The sequence below is a fragment of the Centroberyx affinis genome, unplaced genomic scaffold (assembly GCF_046629955.1).
Source record: "Centroberyx affinis isolate AG114_WGS23_722 - 3 ecotype Tasmania unplaced genomic scaffold, CSIRO-AGI_Caff_v1 ptg001898l_1, whole genome shotgun sequence".
NCBI lineage: Eukaryota > Metazoa > Chordata > Actinopteri > Beryciformes > Berycidae > Centroberyx > Centroberyx affinis.
Window position 1 is genome coordinate 220,423 of NW_027280264.1, and position 19,037 is coordinate 239,459.

At 40.5% G+C, this 19,037-nt stretch overlaps 1 protein-coding gene across 1 annotated transcript; it reads right to left on the reverse strand.

The window, feature by feature from the left end:
* Positions 1–114: 114 nt before the first annotated feature.
* gle1 (GLE1 RNA export mediator) lies at positions 115–18,409 on the reverse strand. The gene is made up of 15 exons (XM_071530201.1): positions 18,247–18,409; positions 16,714–16,971; positions 15,531–15,674; positions 13,861–14,009; positions 13,703–13,763; positions 12,515–12,772; positions 10,681–10,903; positions 9,060–9,172; positions 7,738–7,950; positions 6,128–6,318; positions 5,118–5,247; positions 3,819–3,923; positions 2,607–2,689; positions 2,448–2,511; positions 115–1,462 (listed from the first exon to the last, which is right to left on the reverse strand). Exons 1-15 carry the CDS (start codon positions 18,343–18,345, stop codon positions 1,394–1,396), a joined length of 2,160 nt encoding a protein of 719 aa, XP_071386302.1. The 5' UTR covers positions 18,346–18,409; the 3' UTR covers positions 115–1,393.
* Positions 18,410–19,037: the final 628 nt, after the last annotated feature.

The window sequence follows — 19,037 nt, forward strand, 5'->3', positions numbered from 1 at the left end:
TCCTGTTTAAAAACAACAACATGGCAATAATGACTAAAAAGTTCAAGTTATTAAGGGAAGTGAAACCTGAACTCAAACTGAAGGATGAAAAATTCCAGTTAAACTGATGCACTGTTTTATTTCAGACTGTAGTTGCGATGCATTATCAGGTTTTGCATTTGATTTACAGATTGAGATATTTTTGTACAACTTAATGATGGTTCTCTGACATTTATACACCTTTATATTCTACAATATAGCCACCATTTGAACAAACTGACTCCTGCTCTTGCAAAATAATAGTTGGCATGACAGCAAAGCACATTCAGTTTCCTTAATAAAGCTCTGAGTCATGTTCTAACAGCTGATTGCACAACACTTCTGCTTCTGAGAGTCGAATGATCTTTGTTTTTGAAATAGTGGCCAATGAATTTCAGCCTTATTTGTTCAAAATGCACACAGAGCAGTTCTGCAGTGAAACTCTTCACATTTCTCTTCACATTTCTCTTCATCAGCAGGAATTCAGTGACCGTTCATCAAAACCACAATTCTTCGACCCACACGGTGCGTTTTAAAAACATAAATAATAGCGAGGTCGCAAGTCATTTTACACAAGTATGCACAATTATGAGTTGAACACCGGATGTCACGACCGAGCTGCAACACACATAATAATCCTATTCAAAACTGAACAGAACAATATCTCCAGTAAAAAAATAAATCTGCTTTCCAGAGTAATAACAATAGTGTGAAGGTAAAACTGAAACAGCTAAAAAATATGATTTTGCAAACCAGAGGAGACGGTCTGAAATAAAGTCTGAACATGTGAAATGACTGTGTGATCTCCTTAATGAGGAAAGGAAAGAATAAACTGGGCTTTACTGGATTTTATATTCTAAAGCTATGAGACACGAGTCGAGTCTGGACCAGGACACCCAGCAAACACTTAGATGCTGAAAAGATCTGCACCAGACTCAGGTAACAACAGCAGCAAAATTAAAGTAGAAACGACACCCGTAACCTAATTTTCTCTCTGATGTCAGTTAAAACTCTTTCCAAAGCTTTTAAGTTTTAATATGAATTTTGACAGTGCCATAATATAATCTGAAAATTATGAGGTGTTTTGCTTCAACACTGAACTTCCTCCTTCCTTCCTCCTGCACATCTCCGTCCGTCAAAATCCTTCCTGTGTAGTTTTCTGTGAGTTTAGTGGATGAAACCAGGGCAGGAAACCGACTCTTTCGGTCCATCGGTCGCAGCGGCTGCTTCATTTCCAGATTCACCGGCAATGTCCACGATTTTACCGGGCAAACCAGACTCTTCCAAACCGAACCGGACCTCCAGAACGACGGCCAGGTTTCCTGCCACCGGCCCGAGCGTCATGCAGCGGGCTCCGTCGTGGCTCCGCCCCCCCTCAGGACCTCCAGAACGTGGAGCTCAGCTGGCCTTTAGGCGGACTGATCTGTCTGCTGCGGAGAGACGTCTGCAGGAGGAAGACAGAGTGGAGTCATGAAGTGTTTGGATAAAGAACGAGCCGAGATTTTCATTATAAAAAAAGGAAAAATATCTGTGTAAGAAATTTTGGAAATAATTTGTAGCCCAAGAGTCCTCAATCAAGTGCTCAAAACACATTTGTAAGTCTTTTAGCTAAAGCCCTTATCATGGGAGACTTGCAATGAGTGACTGAGTGTCAAGGATACTTTGACAGGATATATATGTATATACAGTATATGTAGTTTTGTATTTGTTCCATCTTGTTTTTTGTTTTTTTTAATCTGTATTTTGGGTCCTCTGTTTTTTTCTGTAAAGCACTTTGTTCATGATGGTTAAAGCTCTTTTAACAAACAGGACTGTCACAAACACTGTAACACTTTGTTAGCATCAAAGAGACACTCAGTCTTTCATTTTCTATCTCATTTACATCCCTTATGACTTTTTTTTACTCTTTGTTCTCCAGCCTACACTTCTATTCTTTACTGCTGTTTTGTCTCTAATCTCATGAATAAAAATATGATTAAAAATGAAGCTGGATGTTGGGCGGACCGTGCTGCAGTGCAACTTCCTAGAACCTGACTGTGTTGTGTAGAGCAGTGGTTCTCAACGTGGGGTCCGGGGACCACTAGGGGTCCTTGAGGGGGTTCCAGGGGGTCCCCAGCAAATTGATAAATTGTTAAACTTCAGCATTATTTAATTTACAAGGAGTTAACGCAATTGGAGAATGTAGAAGAATGAGTATTTTGATCATAGTTTCTCTGTTATCTCTCTACCTACAATACAGATAGTCATGGAATTCTGGACAAAATCATATCTGACAATAAAAATATTCTCAGATTTGGGTCCGAGAGATAAAAGCTCATCAAATGGGTGTCCGTGGCTCTAATGTGGACTAAATTAGGGGTCCTTGATATGAAAAAGGTTGAGAATCACTGGTGTAGAGTAACACTTAACATTAGCAGTCAGTGTCTCACCTCCAGAAACTGTTTGAGCCGGATGACGGAGCCCATCTGCCCGGTGCTGGTCACCGCCTCGATCCTGGACAGAGAAACGTCAGCGGTCAGAGAGATGGAAACTTTAACTTTGTCCTCTACGGGTCGCAGAAAAGTCAAAAATTCACAGTGTGTGTATACCTCGGGAAGTATTCCTCTTTTATCAGCAGCATGAGTTTCCAGAACTGACCCTGGTACTGCTTCATCAGGGCGTTACCGCAAACCTGCAGGAGGAGGAGGAACATTTACATCAGATTTTAGGAATTCAGCCGACATTCTTATCCAGAGAGACAACAGTAGAATCAGCTTCAATTCCTAGATCACCAACTTTACAAGCAGCCACTAATAAAGAGTATAATTCATTGATGATTAATTCCTTCATATTCCTTGATTTGCAGCACAATAACATGATGATATAAGTCTTATTCAGGGTGGGAAATAAAGACCAAAGTGGCCGGTAGAGTCGACAAACTTGAGTACAACAGATACAATAATACAGTAATCTATACCCAACCTCACACTCAAATGTCACCACAGCACTCATCAATATAAACCCTCAACAGCCCCCGCCCAACAAAAAGTCATGAGACAAACAAGAAGTTTTTCAGCTCAAATGATAGAACAACAGGAAAAAGAAGAAAGGAGGTGTGAGAAAACCCAGGAACTTAGAAAAAACATCTCACCACAAAAACAGAGAGAGAAAAAAAATAAGATGAAAAAGGACATCAAAACTCATGCATCATGTTAGATTATGTGTATATACTAGATATTTTAAAAAGGTGTTACATTTTAACATCAATAAATTATAACCATTTTTTAGGAAGTAACGGGGCTTATAGGAAATGTAGTCTTAATGTGGAGAAAAACTAGAACTAACAATAGTACTGGTGTGAGATAGAGGAGAACAATCGTCTACAACATGCTCTCATTGGTTTACAGTCATTATACCAAGGAACAACTATTAATCTGATAGAGATATATTGATGTTTAAAATGCTGCACATAGCACAGCGTTCCCACACTCACTTGACATCAAATTCAAGGACTGTAAAGGTCTTGTTTGTGATTTAAAAAAGAAAAATTTGACTTTTGAATCCTTCAATTTTACCAATCATCTCAAGTCAAGAAATCAGAGTGAAACCTTTCAATTTAACCAACAGATCTTCATCACAGGAGTTTCCTCAGGATGTGAAGTGTTGATGTACTGAGAGCCCAGAGGCACACTGATGAATTTGGCTGTTACATTTTAATAAAAATCAAAGTACTTTCAAGGCCATGTTTTATTTTTTTCTCAAATCCACAATCTTTCAGCGGTTCTCCCCCGGCCGGTGTGACCCCCTGACCCCTGACTCACCTCCAGGAAGTCGAACAGCAGCGTTGCCGTGACGTCGGCCAGAGGCTCCATGTTCAGCATCTGAGCCAGCCAGCGCCAGCCGTGGTTCAGACCGTGAGGACCGGGCTGGAGCACAGCAAGTCATACAAGAGTGTTAGAATTAAACAGGGACAGCCAACTAAAATATGCAATTTCTCATTAAAATGATTATTAGTTTTAGACGTTGTTGGGTGGAAAAAAAACGACAGGTAAGAATGTGAGAATTGTTTCTACGCTTTCTCCGGATTAAAAACTGCTTTCACACGTCAGAGTGGGACATCCAATCAGAACTCAACCTCAACACGCCGCTCAAATGATTAAAAATGACGCATGCTGACAGTGGCTGGGCAATATGACTGTAGGACACTGCAGTCTACATCTGAAGATTATTTTTCGCCAGCAAATATGACTGACACGTGGGTCTGCAACTACATGTAAATAATGTGTAGCTGTATATACAGCTATGGAAAAAATTAAGAGACCACTGCAAAATTATCAGTTTCTCTGGTTTTACTATTTATAGGTATAGTCCTCTACGGTCCAATCCTTATGGTCTTTTGCAAACCTCAGCCTGGCTCTTCTTTGCTTCTGAACTCTTCCTAAGTTAAAACATTAGTATTGTGTTGTTTAAAAATGAATATGAACTTGTTTTCTTTGCATTATTCGAGGTCTGGAAACACTGCATCTTTTTTGTTATTTTGACCAGTTGTCATTTTCTGCAAATAAATGCTCTAAATGACAATATTTTTATTTGGAATTTGGGAGAAATGTTGTCAGTAGTTTATAGAATAAAACAAAAACGTTCATTTTACTCAAACACATACCTATAAATAGTAAAACCAGAGAAACTGATAATTTTGCAGTGGTCTCTTAATCTTTTCCAGAGCTGTATATTAAGATTGAACAACTCCTTTTTATCCCCCATACATGACCACATCTTTTGTCCAATTCCAAAACTTCTGTGGTCCAGAGCAAAGTGACAATAAAACATTTTTTTCCAGAACTGCAGAGGAAACTGCAGAAGTGAATTTGAGCTTGTTGGATATTTTTGATGATTTGAACTCTGGGGTCAATTTTCAGCGTTGAAATTTGACATTTTTCCAGACCTGCGTGTGGGAATCCTGTTAACACATCCTTGTCTATTTTTGTCTCACAGTACAGTAACTTGGTTCTACTGAATCACACTGATGATGGAACTGCCTGCGGTATTAAAGCAGGATGAACGGATGAATAAGGACTTCTACAGCTGCTACCACTGCAGGTTGTGTGATAGGTCCGTACCCCTTGCTTGGATCCGTAGGGCCACCTCAGCTGAATGACAGCGGCGTAGAGGCGGATCATTCCCGACATCCTCTTCAGGAAGCTGTCCTGACCTTCGACCCCGGAGTCGTCCACACGGTAACCGAGGATCCTGTTGGACCGAGGACAAAATACAGGGTTCCTGATGCATTTTTTCCTTTTCAAAATTGTTTACTTTTCCAGATCTGAGGTTTCTGACATTGCAAATTTTTGTTCCACAACATTTGATAATAATATGATTATCGGTCAAGTTCATCAAAAAAACAAGCCATAATCTAAAAGTTGCACATGAATTAAAAGTCACAAAACAGCGTAGACAATCACATTAAGAACAGGCTGCATGTGACAGCTATTTATGTTTTATGGAAAACTGGTGTTCCAATTATTTTGGCCAATGAGTGTTTAAGTCCCTTGGCGTTTCTTTTCTTCTTCTCCTTCTAATTTTTTTTTATCATGTATATTTATGTGTAAATAAACTAAACCTAGGTTTATAGTACTAAGGAATTTATGGATGTCATCAATATTTGGGTTATGATCTGAGGTGTACAATTTTTTGTAGAAGTTCCTAAATACGTCATTTATATCTTTAGAATCATGGAGAGGCTTCCCTGCTGAGTCCTTAATAACCGTAATGGTTGCTTTTTCTTTGTTTTGTTTAATTAGATTTGCAAGGTATTTACTTGATTTGTTATTCTATTGAAATGTGTTGTGTCTGAGCCTCTCTATAAGAAACTGGGTTTTTTTGTTTATGAGATCATTCAGTTCCAGTTTATATTTTCTTAATTCACAGTATTTTTTTTCCGTGGCACTGGTGGCATAGGTGTTTTCAAGTTTTTATTTTTCCTTCCAATTTAATTTCTAATTCGAAGTCTTTCTTCTTTTTATAGGATGAGTATGAAATGATCCTAAATAAACTAAACCTAATGACACAAAAAGGGAACAACTGTAAAGAAAAGACACATTTCTGTTGGAGTCATTTCTGTTCCTCTGACCTCTGGTAATCCTCCACAGACGTGCCGTCCTTCATCGGCGGGTAGTGCGGCACGGCGTACGGACATTTCTTGTGCAGGTGGGCGAGGATGAGCTCCCCCACCCGCGGGTGCAGCTCCCACACGCCGGAGGCCACCACGGCAATGGGGAAGGCGGCTTCGTGGTGAGACGCCACCTCCTCCTCTCCTTGTTTCTGCAGGGGGAAGAAATCTCTGCGTTAATGAATTTCCTTCATTTGGTTTCTTCTGGGTTTGTAGGTTTCGTTTATTTGTACGGAGAAATTATTTCCACAGAGGGGAGGAAACATACAGAGACAAACATGAAGCCTATTGGATTTTTAAACTGAAAACAATCCAACTAAGGGGAATGAACGATGAATTTCTCCTCATTGTAATTTTGTAGACTCTTTATATTGATGTATGGCATCTGTAACCGATATTAATGATTGGAAAGATGATGTTGAGTTTGGTTATTTGGATAAATATCTTGACCTTCTCCCATAATACTTAATATAATATTGAAGACTTTTATATTGATTTATGGTATCTGTAACCAATATTAATGATTCAAAAGATGATGCTGTGATTGGGATGTTTGTTTTCTGGATTTTGTGTGAGAATCCTGGCTTTATATCGCCAACTAGTGGCTGAAATGACTTTATTTGAATGATGACATTTTGGTGGTGTGGAGCTTTTGAAACATCATACATGTTTACTCTTTCCTTCAAATGCCAACATGTCACCAAAAATCATGCAGTTGGCAGAGAAAGGCCAAAACTGAGGGTGTCCTGACTCCTGTCCCTTTAAAAATGCTATCATTTTTTGGGCATTTTCACATTTATTACACAGTTCAAAGTAGAGAGAGACAGGGAAGAAAAAATGTGTGACCAACACTGTTTGTGAATGTAAAATGTATAGGGCTGCAATTGTCGATTATTTTCTCGATTAATCGATTAGTTGTTTGGTCTATAAAATGTCAGAAAATGGTGAAAAATGTGGATCAGTGTTTCCCAAAGCCCAAGATGACGTCCTCAAATGTCTTGTTTTGTTTTTGTCCACAACCCAAAGATATTCAGTTTACTGTCATAGAGGAGTAAAGAAACCAGAAAATATTCACATTTAAGAAGCTGGAATCAGAGAATTTTGACTTATGTTTCTTAAAAAATTACTCAAACCGATTAATCGATTATCAAAATAGTTGGCGATTAATTTAATAGTTGATAACTAATCGATTAATCGATTAATCGTTGCAGCTCTAAAAATGTATGTATTTAGATAAATTGATTGACCGTTTAAACATAAACTGTATATTTATTGTTCATTGCCAATTTGATTACGGTCTTTTGAATTTGTTAACTTTGACAATAAGTACCTTTGTATTTCATGCCAATAAAGCACCATGAATTGAATTGATCAGGAGAGAGAGGGGGGTGACATGCAACAAAGGTTGTGGGCCGGATTCGAACCCAGGACTTTGTGTTTACCACTGAGCCACCGGGACGCCCCCGCCCTCATGGTATTTTAAGACATTCTGAATAAAACCTTCCACCAAATAGCATCTGAACCAAGTCTACACTAAAGTCTAAACTGTTCTGCGATGTTGCGTGACTCACCACAAACTTCTCGGCCAGTTTGTAGCTGACGAAGTCGAGGCCCTTGGGATGCTGGGAGGTGGAGACGGACTTCCCCCCCGACACCACCGCCCGTCCCGACAGCAGCTTGTCGATCTTGTCGAAGATTTCCCGGAGCTGGGAGCCGGAGATGCTGGAGATCTGACTGACGGGGATGGTGGCCGCTTTCTGAAGCTCCATCCGCAGCTTCTTCGTCTGAGTCCAGACAGAGAGAAATGCAGACATTTGGTACAGAATATTAGTTTTAATGTTATATAGAAGTGACGAATGAGCAAACCTCAGTACACTTGTATATTGCCTTTTCTGTACAGGGGGTCAACATATGGAATTCATTACCAACACACCTGAAATCCTTCCCCCACCCCCCAACTGCTGCTAATGCACCCCAACACTTTATTACATACATCTAACTTGTTGTGCAATACCTTTTTATTATCTTGTTTCTATCTTGTTCTCTTGCACTCCAACACTTTATTATTTATTACATACATCTAACTTGTTGTGCAATACCTTTTTATTATCTTGTTTTTAGCTTGTTATCTTGTTCTCTATTGCTGCTGGTCACTGAGAGTTACCAAACATAATTTCGTTGTATGCCTACAATGACAAATAAAGTGTCTTATCTTATCTTATCTGAAAAGTGATCATATTTGGAATCACTTTATACTATAGATTTGGAATACAAATGAAACAGCAACCGGTCATCTCTCTCTCCCCTCTCTCTCTCTTTCTCTCTCTCTCTCTCTTTGTTTTCTCTGTAAACATAAGAAACATGGTACCACCTCTATGCAGAGATATTTATAATGTCTTTTTTGTGTGTGTGTATTTTATACAAAAGCCCACCTAGGGACAAACATTGCAAATTAGCTTATGCTATAACTGTTATGATATGTGACATCAGATTATTTTCTTTAAATGTTCTATGTCTATGTATCTGTCCCTATTCAAACAAACACTAAATGAATGAATATAAGGGCATGAAGGTTCTTGGTTCTTTGTTGCTACCTCAGCGCTTAATGTGTGTGTGGATTTAATCTACTTGTTTGCAAGTTTTTTTGTCCGCAATCCCAAAGTTCACCGGCCACTTTCACTATTTTACCAGCCAACTAGATCGAGACGAGGACCTCCATGATGGCTGGCTACCTGCCAATATGGGTGGAAGAGTAAACTAACTTGCCAGACCCTTCCTAAGCTAAAATGTATTACCTTTTAGCTGCCGGCTGGTGGGAATTTCTCACCCGGATTATAATAATAAATCATAATAAACATATTATAACCCTCCATGCAGAGAGGCAGAAACCAACCTGGATGTCCTTGGTGGCGTTCAGCTCCTCTAAAGACTGCGCACACTGAGCGGCCGCCTCCTGCAGCTCCTTGTACCACTTCAGTGTCGTGTCTTCAGCTCTGGTCTGCAGGCCTGAGGACAGAAGAGGGTTAGAGGTGAGGTTTGGGGGTGTAATGGTACACAAAACTTGTGTGTGGTGTGTACCTCGGTTCTGGGGTCACAGTTTGGTATGCTTTTTGGTACAGCGGAAAAAAAATTAAATCCAAGGCAACAACGAGAATAAGTGCCATAAAGCTAAGTTCTGGTCCAACAGGACATAGGTGCTACGAGGCAGAGCATAGAGGCAGATAAAGAGTTTTGTTTTGGTTACAGAGTCCATCAGGTGAGAAGGTGTTCACTAAAGAGCTGGGTCTTTAGCCTTTTCTTAAAGATTGAGAGGGACTCTGCGGATCGAATGGAGTTTGGTAACTCGTTTCACCACCGAGGAACCACAGAAGAAGAGAAGAGTCTGGCTAGAGACTTAGGGCCTTGTTGTGGTGGCAGAGCGTAGTGAGCGGGAGGGAGCGTAGACCTGAATGAGGGAGTTCAGGTTCAGGTCGGAGCCGTTTTGGTTGCTGCTTTGTAGGCGAACATCAAGGACTTAAATTTCATGCGGGCAGCGACTTACTGAAGAAAGAGAGAAAACAGAGGCTTGCCCAAAGTCACCACACTGTCTGAGAAAGCACAGGCTTCTGGTCCGGATGCAGTAGAGAGACTCTAACAGCAACACTCACATTCACATGCATTGCTGCGATGTGTGCACAGCTTTTTCTGCGCCGTTTCTTCTTCAGCACTTAACGTGTTGCACGCGTAGGATTTGCTCAGTTTGAATGAAAAATGACGGATGTTCTCTGATATAAAACTTATTTTATGCGAGCAAGTTATTCTGCACAATGCCAGAATACTGGATGAAAAACCTTTTTATCCAAGAAGGAACTCTTGAAGTCTTGAAGAAGTCCTTGAAGAGACTCTTGAAGTTTTTCCCTCAGGAGCAGAACACACATTCTCCAACTTCGTTTTTCTCTCTCTTTGAAAAGAGACTCTCTCTCTCTCTCTCTCACACACACACACACACACACACACACACACACTCTCTCTCTCTCTCTCTCTGAATAAACAGACACACACACACACACACACACACACACACACACACACACACACACAGCCACACTTTCCCTACAGTTTTATTAGCACCATCTTTTTTGGGGCCCATTTTAAATTATTTTACTTCCCTTGCGATTCAGTTTTGCAATTTTGGGATTAATCATGTTACGCAGCCGTTGTGGCTACCAAGGTGAGGCTAGCGGCCACAGAGCAGGTCGTCACGGCAACAACAACAACAATGGAGGAAAGCAGGAAGAAAAGAAAGAAGAGCGAAGCCAAACGTTCAGAAACACGGTGAACATCAGCGTCAGATCTGCTGTGGAGGCTTTACGCTGCCGGTGACCTCAGCCTCTGGAGAGATGACATCATCAAGATGAGTGACAGGTGGTGGGGCAGAACTTGACAAACCTGGAGGGGGGGGGGGGGCTAACAATAGACTTCCTGCCTCAAACAATACTTAGGACCTCTGTTAAATCCCTCCTGCTCCCCCTCACCTTTCCTCTTCGCCTTCTCTTTGGCGGACTGCGCCGCCTTCTTCTGCGCCTCCTGCTGGGCCTGCAGCTCCGCCTGCTTCCTGCGCTCCTCCTGCTCCTCCTGCTCCTTCTTCTTCTTCTCCTGGGCCTTGGCGGTCTCCTCCTGCATCAGCCGGATCAGGGCCCTCATCTCGTGGAGCGCTCGCTCGGCCACGGTCATGTCCTCCACGCTGGGAAACTCACCCTGCAGACGGGACGGGGGAAAACGTTACACAGGGTTTGACATGGTAGAGAACACAACACATACTCATGACAGATAAAATATACAGAAAACATATCAGACATATTAAATAAATTCATTAAGACCTATTCTCCTGAATTCAGAGTCTCCCTGAATCTATCTGATATACTGAAAAAGCAAATTTCTACTTGGAAATTTCATATGATCAGCATGCAAAGTCAGGTGGTGAAAATGGTAAGTCAGAGAAAGTTATGATGCAATGATAACCTTTAATCTTTTATGTCAGTCAGTGGTAAGGAAACACTTAGATATGCCCCTACATTAAACATTTATAGTTAACCAGACTAACCATCATAACTAGAATGTGTTTGTTAAATTCGCTCATTCAGCTGCAGGACGTCCATGTTCGTTAATTGTTTGTCTTCCGGTTTGATTTTCTTTTTTTAAATCACTTTATTTTTTTGTAGTTTTTGTTTTAGTGGAACACAAATGCACAGGAGAACTGAACAGACAGGTCACCAGGGGGTAATACAATACAGTTCCTATGTTATCAGGAGTTAGCTTTGTGTTAAGGGTTACTTTCCCGATCAGTCCCAGGAAGAAAGAGACCGGTTTGATATTCTGACAAAAAAGCATGTGAATGTACAACATTCTTACACAGCCGACTTGGAAGACCCAGATGTCGGATTTTCCCATCAGTGCCTGAACCTGATCTGTTACAGTTGAGCAGGTTTGCAGGGAATTTCAGTCGGATTGATTTATGTTGTGGTTTCATGAATCTGCAACCAGACTCTACCAAATTGTACCAAACACTGACTCCAACATGGTTCCTTCCCAGCTTCCATTTCAAACTTCCAGACTTTTTATATTTTTTGACCGTCTTTGAGGATACTGGGCCGTGTTCAAAATGATGTACAATATACTTGGTACATATCATATCCCAGCTTACGAAGGAATGTGTTATGGATGGGTCGTGTAAACCTGTGTGGGCTGGGCACCTACACTGTGAGAAAAAAAAAAAGGTACAGACTTGTACCTTTCGTCACTGGGACTTTACCTTTTTGTCAAACTGATACAGTACCAGGTCTTTAAAAAGGTCCCAAATTTGCAGGAAAATTCAGGAAATGTCTGAAAAAAACCCAAACACCTGTAGTTCCAATACACAAGTAAGTTTTGCCGTGATTTTTTCTCAGTGTCATGCACTCTACACTGTGCGAGAAAAAAGTACAGATTGTACCATTTGTCACTGGGGATGCACTTTTGTCAATCATAACAAAACATACTTTGGGACTACAGGTGTGTTTTTCAAATTTGCAAATTTTAGAACTTTTTAAGATCTGGAAATGACCACAGCAACTTTCCATCTCTTTCCAGGCTATTTCCAGACCTGTATAGGGATGTACTTTTTTTGTAAAAATGGCACAATCACAACAAAACATACTTTGGGACTACAAGTGTTTTTTTCAGACATTTTGTGACTTTTCATGCAAATTTGAGAACTTTTTAAGATCTGGAAATGACCACAGCAACTTTCCATCTCTTTCCAGACCTGTATAGGAAAGAACCATGAACCCATCAGCAGCCAAACGGTAAGCACCAGGAACTCAAACTGACCTCGGCCGTGGTTCGCACCACCTCCGACACCTGGGAGCAGAGCTGGTTCCCTCGGGTGCTGTAGGAGCCGAGGTCGGCGGGCGCGGCGCCCGTCCTGGTCTGGGTGGACGGCTCCAGCAGCTGGTTGAGCTGCAGGATCTCCTCCTGGATGGTGTTGAGGTTACGCAGCCGCTCCCTGCCCTCCGTCTGCCGCTGGCGCTCCAGCTCCGCCTCCCGGACCCGCTGCTGCTCCGCCTCCCGCAGCCGCAGGTTCAGGATCTGACAGAGCCGAGGCGAGGAGGGACGAACACGTTTAGACACTCAGAGTGGTTTTAATATCTCAACTACAGCCCGTTACGCCTGGAGGCTTTGATTTCTGCCAAAGGAGGCATAACTAAGTACTGACTAACAGGGTGCCCAAACTTTTGGACAGGTCACATTTACTGTCAAAAAAAGGCGAATCCAAGGCACTCTTCATATGATTAAAAAGCTTTAATCAAAGGCTAGTTCATGGTCGAACAGATAAAAATCAAGCCAACATGTTTCGGCCACACACGGCCTTCATCAGGGCATAGCAAATCATATGAAGAGTGCCTTGGATTCGCCTTTTTTGACAATTCTTGCTTTTCCCCTATTTTTCGACCAAAGAGCACCTTCTTACAGTAGTGTTTTACGCCGTAGCCCTCCTATTAGTATCCTATTTAGGTCACATTTACTGTTTTTTTTTTTCAATCGGTTAAATTAAGCAACTAAAGAGTAATTGTACATAATTGCATAAATGTGTCATGTTCAAGTTTGTTCCCTGCAGAGGTTCTGTTTCTGAATTCTTTTCACTTAGAAAATCAACAAAATAACAAAGACTTTAAAGTCATGTTTTGGCATGAGGTTTTCATTGGGGTTTGTTTGTTTGTTTGCTGGCTAACAAAGCAAAGTCCTGAAGCAGAAAAACAAACTTTTGTTGGTTGAGGTAAACTCAAGCTGACTCTTCTCAAGCTACACCTCTCAGTACTTTGGTGTACAGACTAAAACTAAACAGGTTAGGGGGCTGAAGACAAGAGTTTTCTGCGTCACGGTTAGAAACAAACCTACATTATCAGACCATTCATTTAACGTTACTGTATGGATCTACATCTTTTACAGATATCGCTCTTTTTTAGCCGTTATTAGCAAAAAGCCAATTCTGTGATGAGATCAAAACGATCATCACACCTTCATTCTGTGTCGATGCTCTTCTTTCAGCTTCTCTTGGCGCCCGATGCTCTCTTTAGTTCTGCCGTGCAGGAAGAGAAAACCACATTTTGATGCGACCACGTAAATGTAATATTTTCAGAAACGTTATCAGAATCCAGTCTCTGAGCGGGTCTTACTCTCGGTCCATCATGTCCCTCACACACTGGTATTCCTGCCTCTGCTTCAGCTCCATGAATTCCTCGAAGCGTTTGAGCTGCTCCGACTCGCGGCTCGCCACCGACGCCACCAGCTGCTCCTGGAGCTCCTGCCGCAGCCTCAGCTCCTTCTGTAGCACAAGGTTATTATGGTTTTGCATTTTTCATTAGTTTTTATTGTTATTTCGTTTTGACTTTTTGTTTTCAATTTCAGTTTAGTTTTAATTAGTTTTTAAAGCGGGTTTGCTAGTTTAGTTTAGTTTCTATTTTTTGAAAATGCTTAGTTTTAGTTTAGTTTTTATTAGTTTCAGTGTTAGTTTTAGTCTTTTTTTGTAATATGGGGTATTTGTCAGGGACGAGATTCAAAAAGGTCAAAAAAAAATTTAAATAAAAAAAAAAATAAAAAAATTGGAAGATAGATTTCATATCCACCCAAAATACTAGGCTTATGTATGAAATAAATTGACAAAGACGAAAACTAAAGACATTTTCTCTATAAATTTTGTTTATTTTAGTTAGTTTTGTAAACACACAATACAGTTTCAGTTAGTTAACGTTTTTTTGTAAAGCCTCGTTTTTATTTTTATTTCAGTTAAGTTTCACACCTACTTTTCATTATTTCGTTAGTTTTCATTAATGTTAATAACCTTGCTGCAGCAACAGATACATACTGTATATCAGGCCCATACTGACCTTTAATTAAAACCTGTTAACCAACCAGTCAGTTTCATTCACCTCTGATATGATAGATATATAATGCAGTTTGTTTGATTACACATTTATTTTAGAATAGATCAAACCAGTAGATGTCTATGGGAGGCCTTTAACCTGAACTGAATCTAATGAGACATGTTGATTGGATTCCTCACAAATATGCAGGAATATGTTTTATTCATCATCCTCGGTTTCAATGGAGAGTTTTTGTGTCCCATGATGGTCTAAATGTGGTTTCAGAAGCTTCTCCACCTTGATAAGAATTCATTTCTGGCGGAATCAAAAACAAAAGCATCAGCCTTTTTTTTTTTTTTTAACCCAAAATGGATATGGAGTGATTTGGAACATTGCTCTTTGTGTATGCTATATTTATACGTATTGCGTTTATGTTCACGCATATTTATGCCCATGGTGATGCTCATGCTCTGGATATTAGAATGGCAAGCTCTCTCTGTATTCTTAAAAGGAAATTAAAGACCTATCTTTTTAATCTGGCTTTTAATTTGGAGTAATGTTATAGTCTTAGTTTTTAAGTTCTAATCAATGGTTTTTACTTTTATCCCTGGTGTTTATTTTATTGTATTTTTATTTGATTTTATTGACTCTTATTTATTGATTTTTTTTTTTACATTTTATTGTTTTATTGTTGTAATTTTGGTATGTGAAGCACTTTAGGCTGCATGCTTGTATGAAAGGTGCTATATAAATAAAGTTGAGTTGAAAGTTAAAATGTTTTCACTCTGAATCAATCAGTCAATCAATCAATCAATCAATCAATCAATCAATCAATCTACTCAACATAAAACATTGTAAAGCAAACATTTTCTTGATATCCAAAGCAGTCAGACAGCCAGGAGCTTGCTGTGTAAAACAGTTGACCATGTGGGACTGGTGTGGGAGACGGGCATTAACAGTCGTTATGGTTATTTGGACCCCACCTTGGCCTTGGCCCGGTGTTTCTCCTCACAGATGCGGATGCAGCCGGCCATCTGCGTTGCTCGGGGCGACAGCAGGGAGATGGCGGGCGGAGACGCAGGGCCGGAAACAGGACCGACACCCGGATCCGGATCCGGATCCTTCGCCTCGTCGCTGACGACCTGCAGCACGTCAACATGAGGAAAAGATAGAACAAGTCAATCAAGACTGGAAGATGCTTCCACAAGACTGCAAAGAGAGTTCAATAAAGTGAACGGGGGAGACTATAGCATGCTGCTCTCTCTTTCTTTTGGAGAGAGCGTCATGTTCAGCTCCACAGAAAATTCTTGCAGTTTGATATTGCCTTGGCTTTTGGAAAACCAGGCAGGTTTCAGAGAGCTTTTAAATGCTGCCGGGAATTTCATTTAAGACCAATCTAACCATCAAAATAAAGAAACAAAAGTCATTCAAAACCAGCTGATTCTGATTCAACATGGCTAGTCAAGGTTCTAAAACACCAGGAAATTAATTGTTTAGGAACATGGTGTCCAATTATATTTGTTAGAGTATATGCGATGAAAAGAAAACATATTTGGCATATTGTATTAACCCTGGTCTCTATTCATCTAAGAGTGGACATCACATGAAAAATTAAGACCTCTAACAACTGTATTTATGACATTTTACAGTTACATACATTTTTAAGGCGTTAATTTAGATAATTTAAGAATTTTCCAGACTTCTTAAAGACCCACAGTCCTGCAGAAAATGAGGAGAGACCCTCATCCAAACATTGGGATTCATTGGTAAATTCTGCATATACAGTATATACCATATGTTCCACCAATTGTAGTTGTTACAATAAACTATTAGTTTTATACATTGATTTGCACACGTCTCCCACAGTGCATTTTAGTGGAGGAAGATTACAGGTGAATATCAGGCAAACTACTTATAAAAGATTTAGATTTAGAGATTTTATTAAAGTTATTGCTGCTTGATGGATCATATGTATGCCGAATTCACCAGTGAACCCTAACGATTCAGGAAACATCTCAGATCATGTTTTGTGAGGTGTGAACGCTTGGCGATAAGTTAGGCAACATTAAACCGCCAGAACTCACGATGGAGTCTGGCATGCCGTTCCCTCCCCACACACAGAGACAAGAGAGAACAGCAGGTATTCGGGGCTGTGGAGAGACTCGCCTGCTCATGCTCGGTCTTCAGAGAGGGGGCGACTAGCTGTGAGAAGGAGAGGGAGCCGTTGGTCCCGTTGACGATGGAAGGGAAGGAGCTGGGCGAGGACAGAGAGGCGGGGCTCTCCTCACTCAGGCCGGGGCTGGAGTCCCGGGACCCGGAGCTCAGAGAGAAGCTCTTCTGCAGCGGCCGGGGGCTGAGCCGCTTCAGGATGAGACCGGACAGCGGGGACAGGCTGGGGGCCTCGATGCAACCGGCCAGAATATCCTGCAAGAACACACACACACACACACACACACACATTAATCCTTCTGTTTCCGTATGAGCTCTATAAAGGTTCGGCTTTTATTTGTACTTGTGCTGGGCGATAACTCAATATTATCGTTTGTCATCTTTCAGTGGAATCATATGGTGATGATATGATGATATGGTGATATCGTGACACACAATTCTGCTGTTTAAGCTGATGATAACAAGCACATTATATTTAAAAGCTCTGACAAAATGAGGTATGGGTATAATATTATTTGAACATTTTGGTTTTGTTTGACATCACACCTAACATTAACATTCGGCTGAATGGGATGAACATTAATTTAATTATTTACCATTTTGATTTTGCATAAATGAGCCATATCATGATATGGTGATATTGATTTCAACCACATAGCATAAAATGTATAGCCCTACATTGGCTTCAAAATACAAAACCAGTGTGTATTAGAGCAGCGATTCTCAACCTTTTTCATATCAAGGACCCTAATTTAGTCCACATTAGGGCCACAGACCCCCATTTGACCCCCAAATCTGTGAATATTTGAATTGCTAGATATGATTTTGTCCAGAATTCCATGACTGTCTGTATTGTAGGTAGAGAGATAACAGAGAAACTATGATCAAAACAGTCATTCTTCTACATTCTCTAATTGTGTTAACTTCTTGTAAATTAAATAATAGTGAAGTTTAACAATTCATCAATTTGCTGAGGACCCCCTGGAACCCCCTCAAGGACCCCTGGTGGTCCCTGGACCCCACGTTGAGAACCACTGTACTACAGTGTTTTACAAAACAGTGGGGTTACAACACAGAGAACAGTAAATAAGTAAGACATAAGACAAATAAATAAGAGCAATAGAGTATAACAGAACATGTCAGACACAGTGAGAGGCCAATGCATAAAAATGGGTTTCAAGACATGTTTGAATGTGGTGGCTGGCCGACAGATTTATCACAGTACAATTGGTTATGGTTATTGGTAAACTTCTGTCAGCAGTAATGAGATAATGTTGACTTAAATAGATCAATTTGACAATCAGTACCTCCTCCTCTTTTCATGCAATGCTAGTGAATAATAAATTAAACTCATTATAAACTGTTACCCTCAATGTAGGTCGCCCCAGTTAAGAATGTCAGCTAGCTAAATGCCTAGATTGTAAAAAAAAAAAAAATGTGATGAAGGTTAGCCAAAACAAAAAGAGAGCTAACTTTGCTTGGCCTAGCTAACGTTAACGTTACAGTGAGCTAACGCCTCTCGAGACTCACCTCGCCCTTTTCCAGCCAGTGTGCGTTGTATTTGAGTTTGCCTTTCGGTGAGTTTTTTAAGGCTTCTAAGGTCTCCCATCGCAGACTGTCAACAGACATGGCGACAGGACAGTAAACAACACCCAAACTTTTAAAAAAGCTAACCAAAACGCTAAGCTAAGTTTTGAAGCTTTGGACGAGGTTACATTAATTACAGTCCGACGAGAAACTTCCCCGCCTGCTGTCTGGACGCTCTTATAGTTCCGGCTATGCGGCTCCTCAAACCCAGACTCTCATAACCCGTTTTGTTCTTGGTTAAATTATCTACGTCGAAATTGTATTGCAATAATTTTGTTTATTTTGCATTTTAGAGTAGTGCTTACATCTCTACTAAGAATAATGCACATGACAAACATCAGTGTGACGTCACACCTTGACCCGAAAACCACTCTGGCAAGCTTGCCACACCAAATTACAGCTATCTGGGGATGTCTTTTATCATTCTTCGCATGTCAGCAAACGATACACACCTCTCAGAACATAACTTCAGACATTTTACGAATCGATAGGAGCCACTGGAAAATTCGGCACACAAGTGATTCACCCAGCAGCATTACATTTCAATAAAATCTCAACTAGTTCACACTGCTCACTACCGCCCTCCACTGTATTTTGGTAGATAGTTGTGGAATAACAAGCAACGCGATTCTAAAAGTAGAAGTTTTATTGAAATAAGAGCTGCTTGATGAATGCCGACTTGAAGAGCAGACCCTAATTATTCATACAAGGCCTTAAGTCATCTTCTATGTTTG

Bases quoted from the DNA above. Each gene is read 5' to 3' on its own strand.
- gle1 (XM_071530201.1), bottom strand. From the start codon at position 18,345: ATGTCTGTTGACAGTCTGCGATGGGAGACCTTAGAAGCCTTAAAAAAC. The intron at 14,010-15,530 runs GTGGGGTCCAAA...CTTGTGCTACAG, and splicing joins AACACCGGGCCAAGGCCAAG to AAGGAGCTGAGGCTGCGGCA. The intron at 2,690-3,818 runs GTGAGTCAGGGG...CTCCTCCTGCAG, and splicing joins TGCTGTTCGACTTCCTGGAG to GTTTGCGGTAACGCCCTGAT.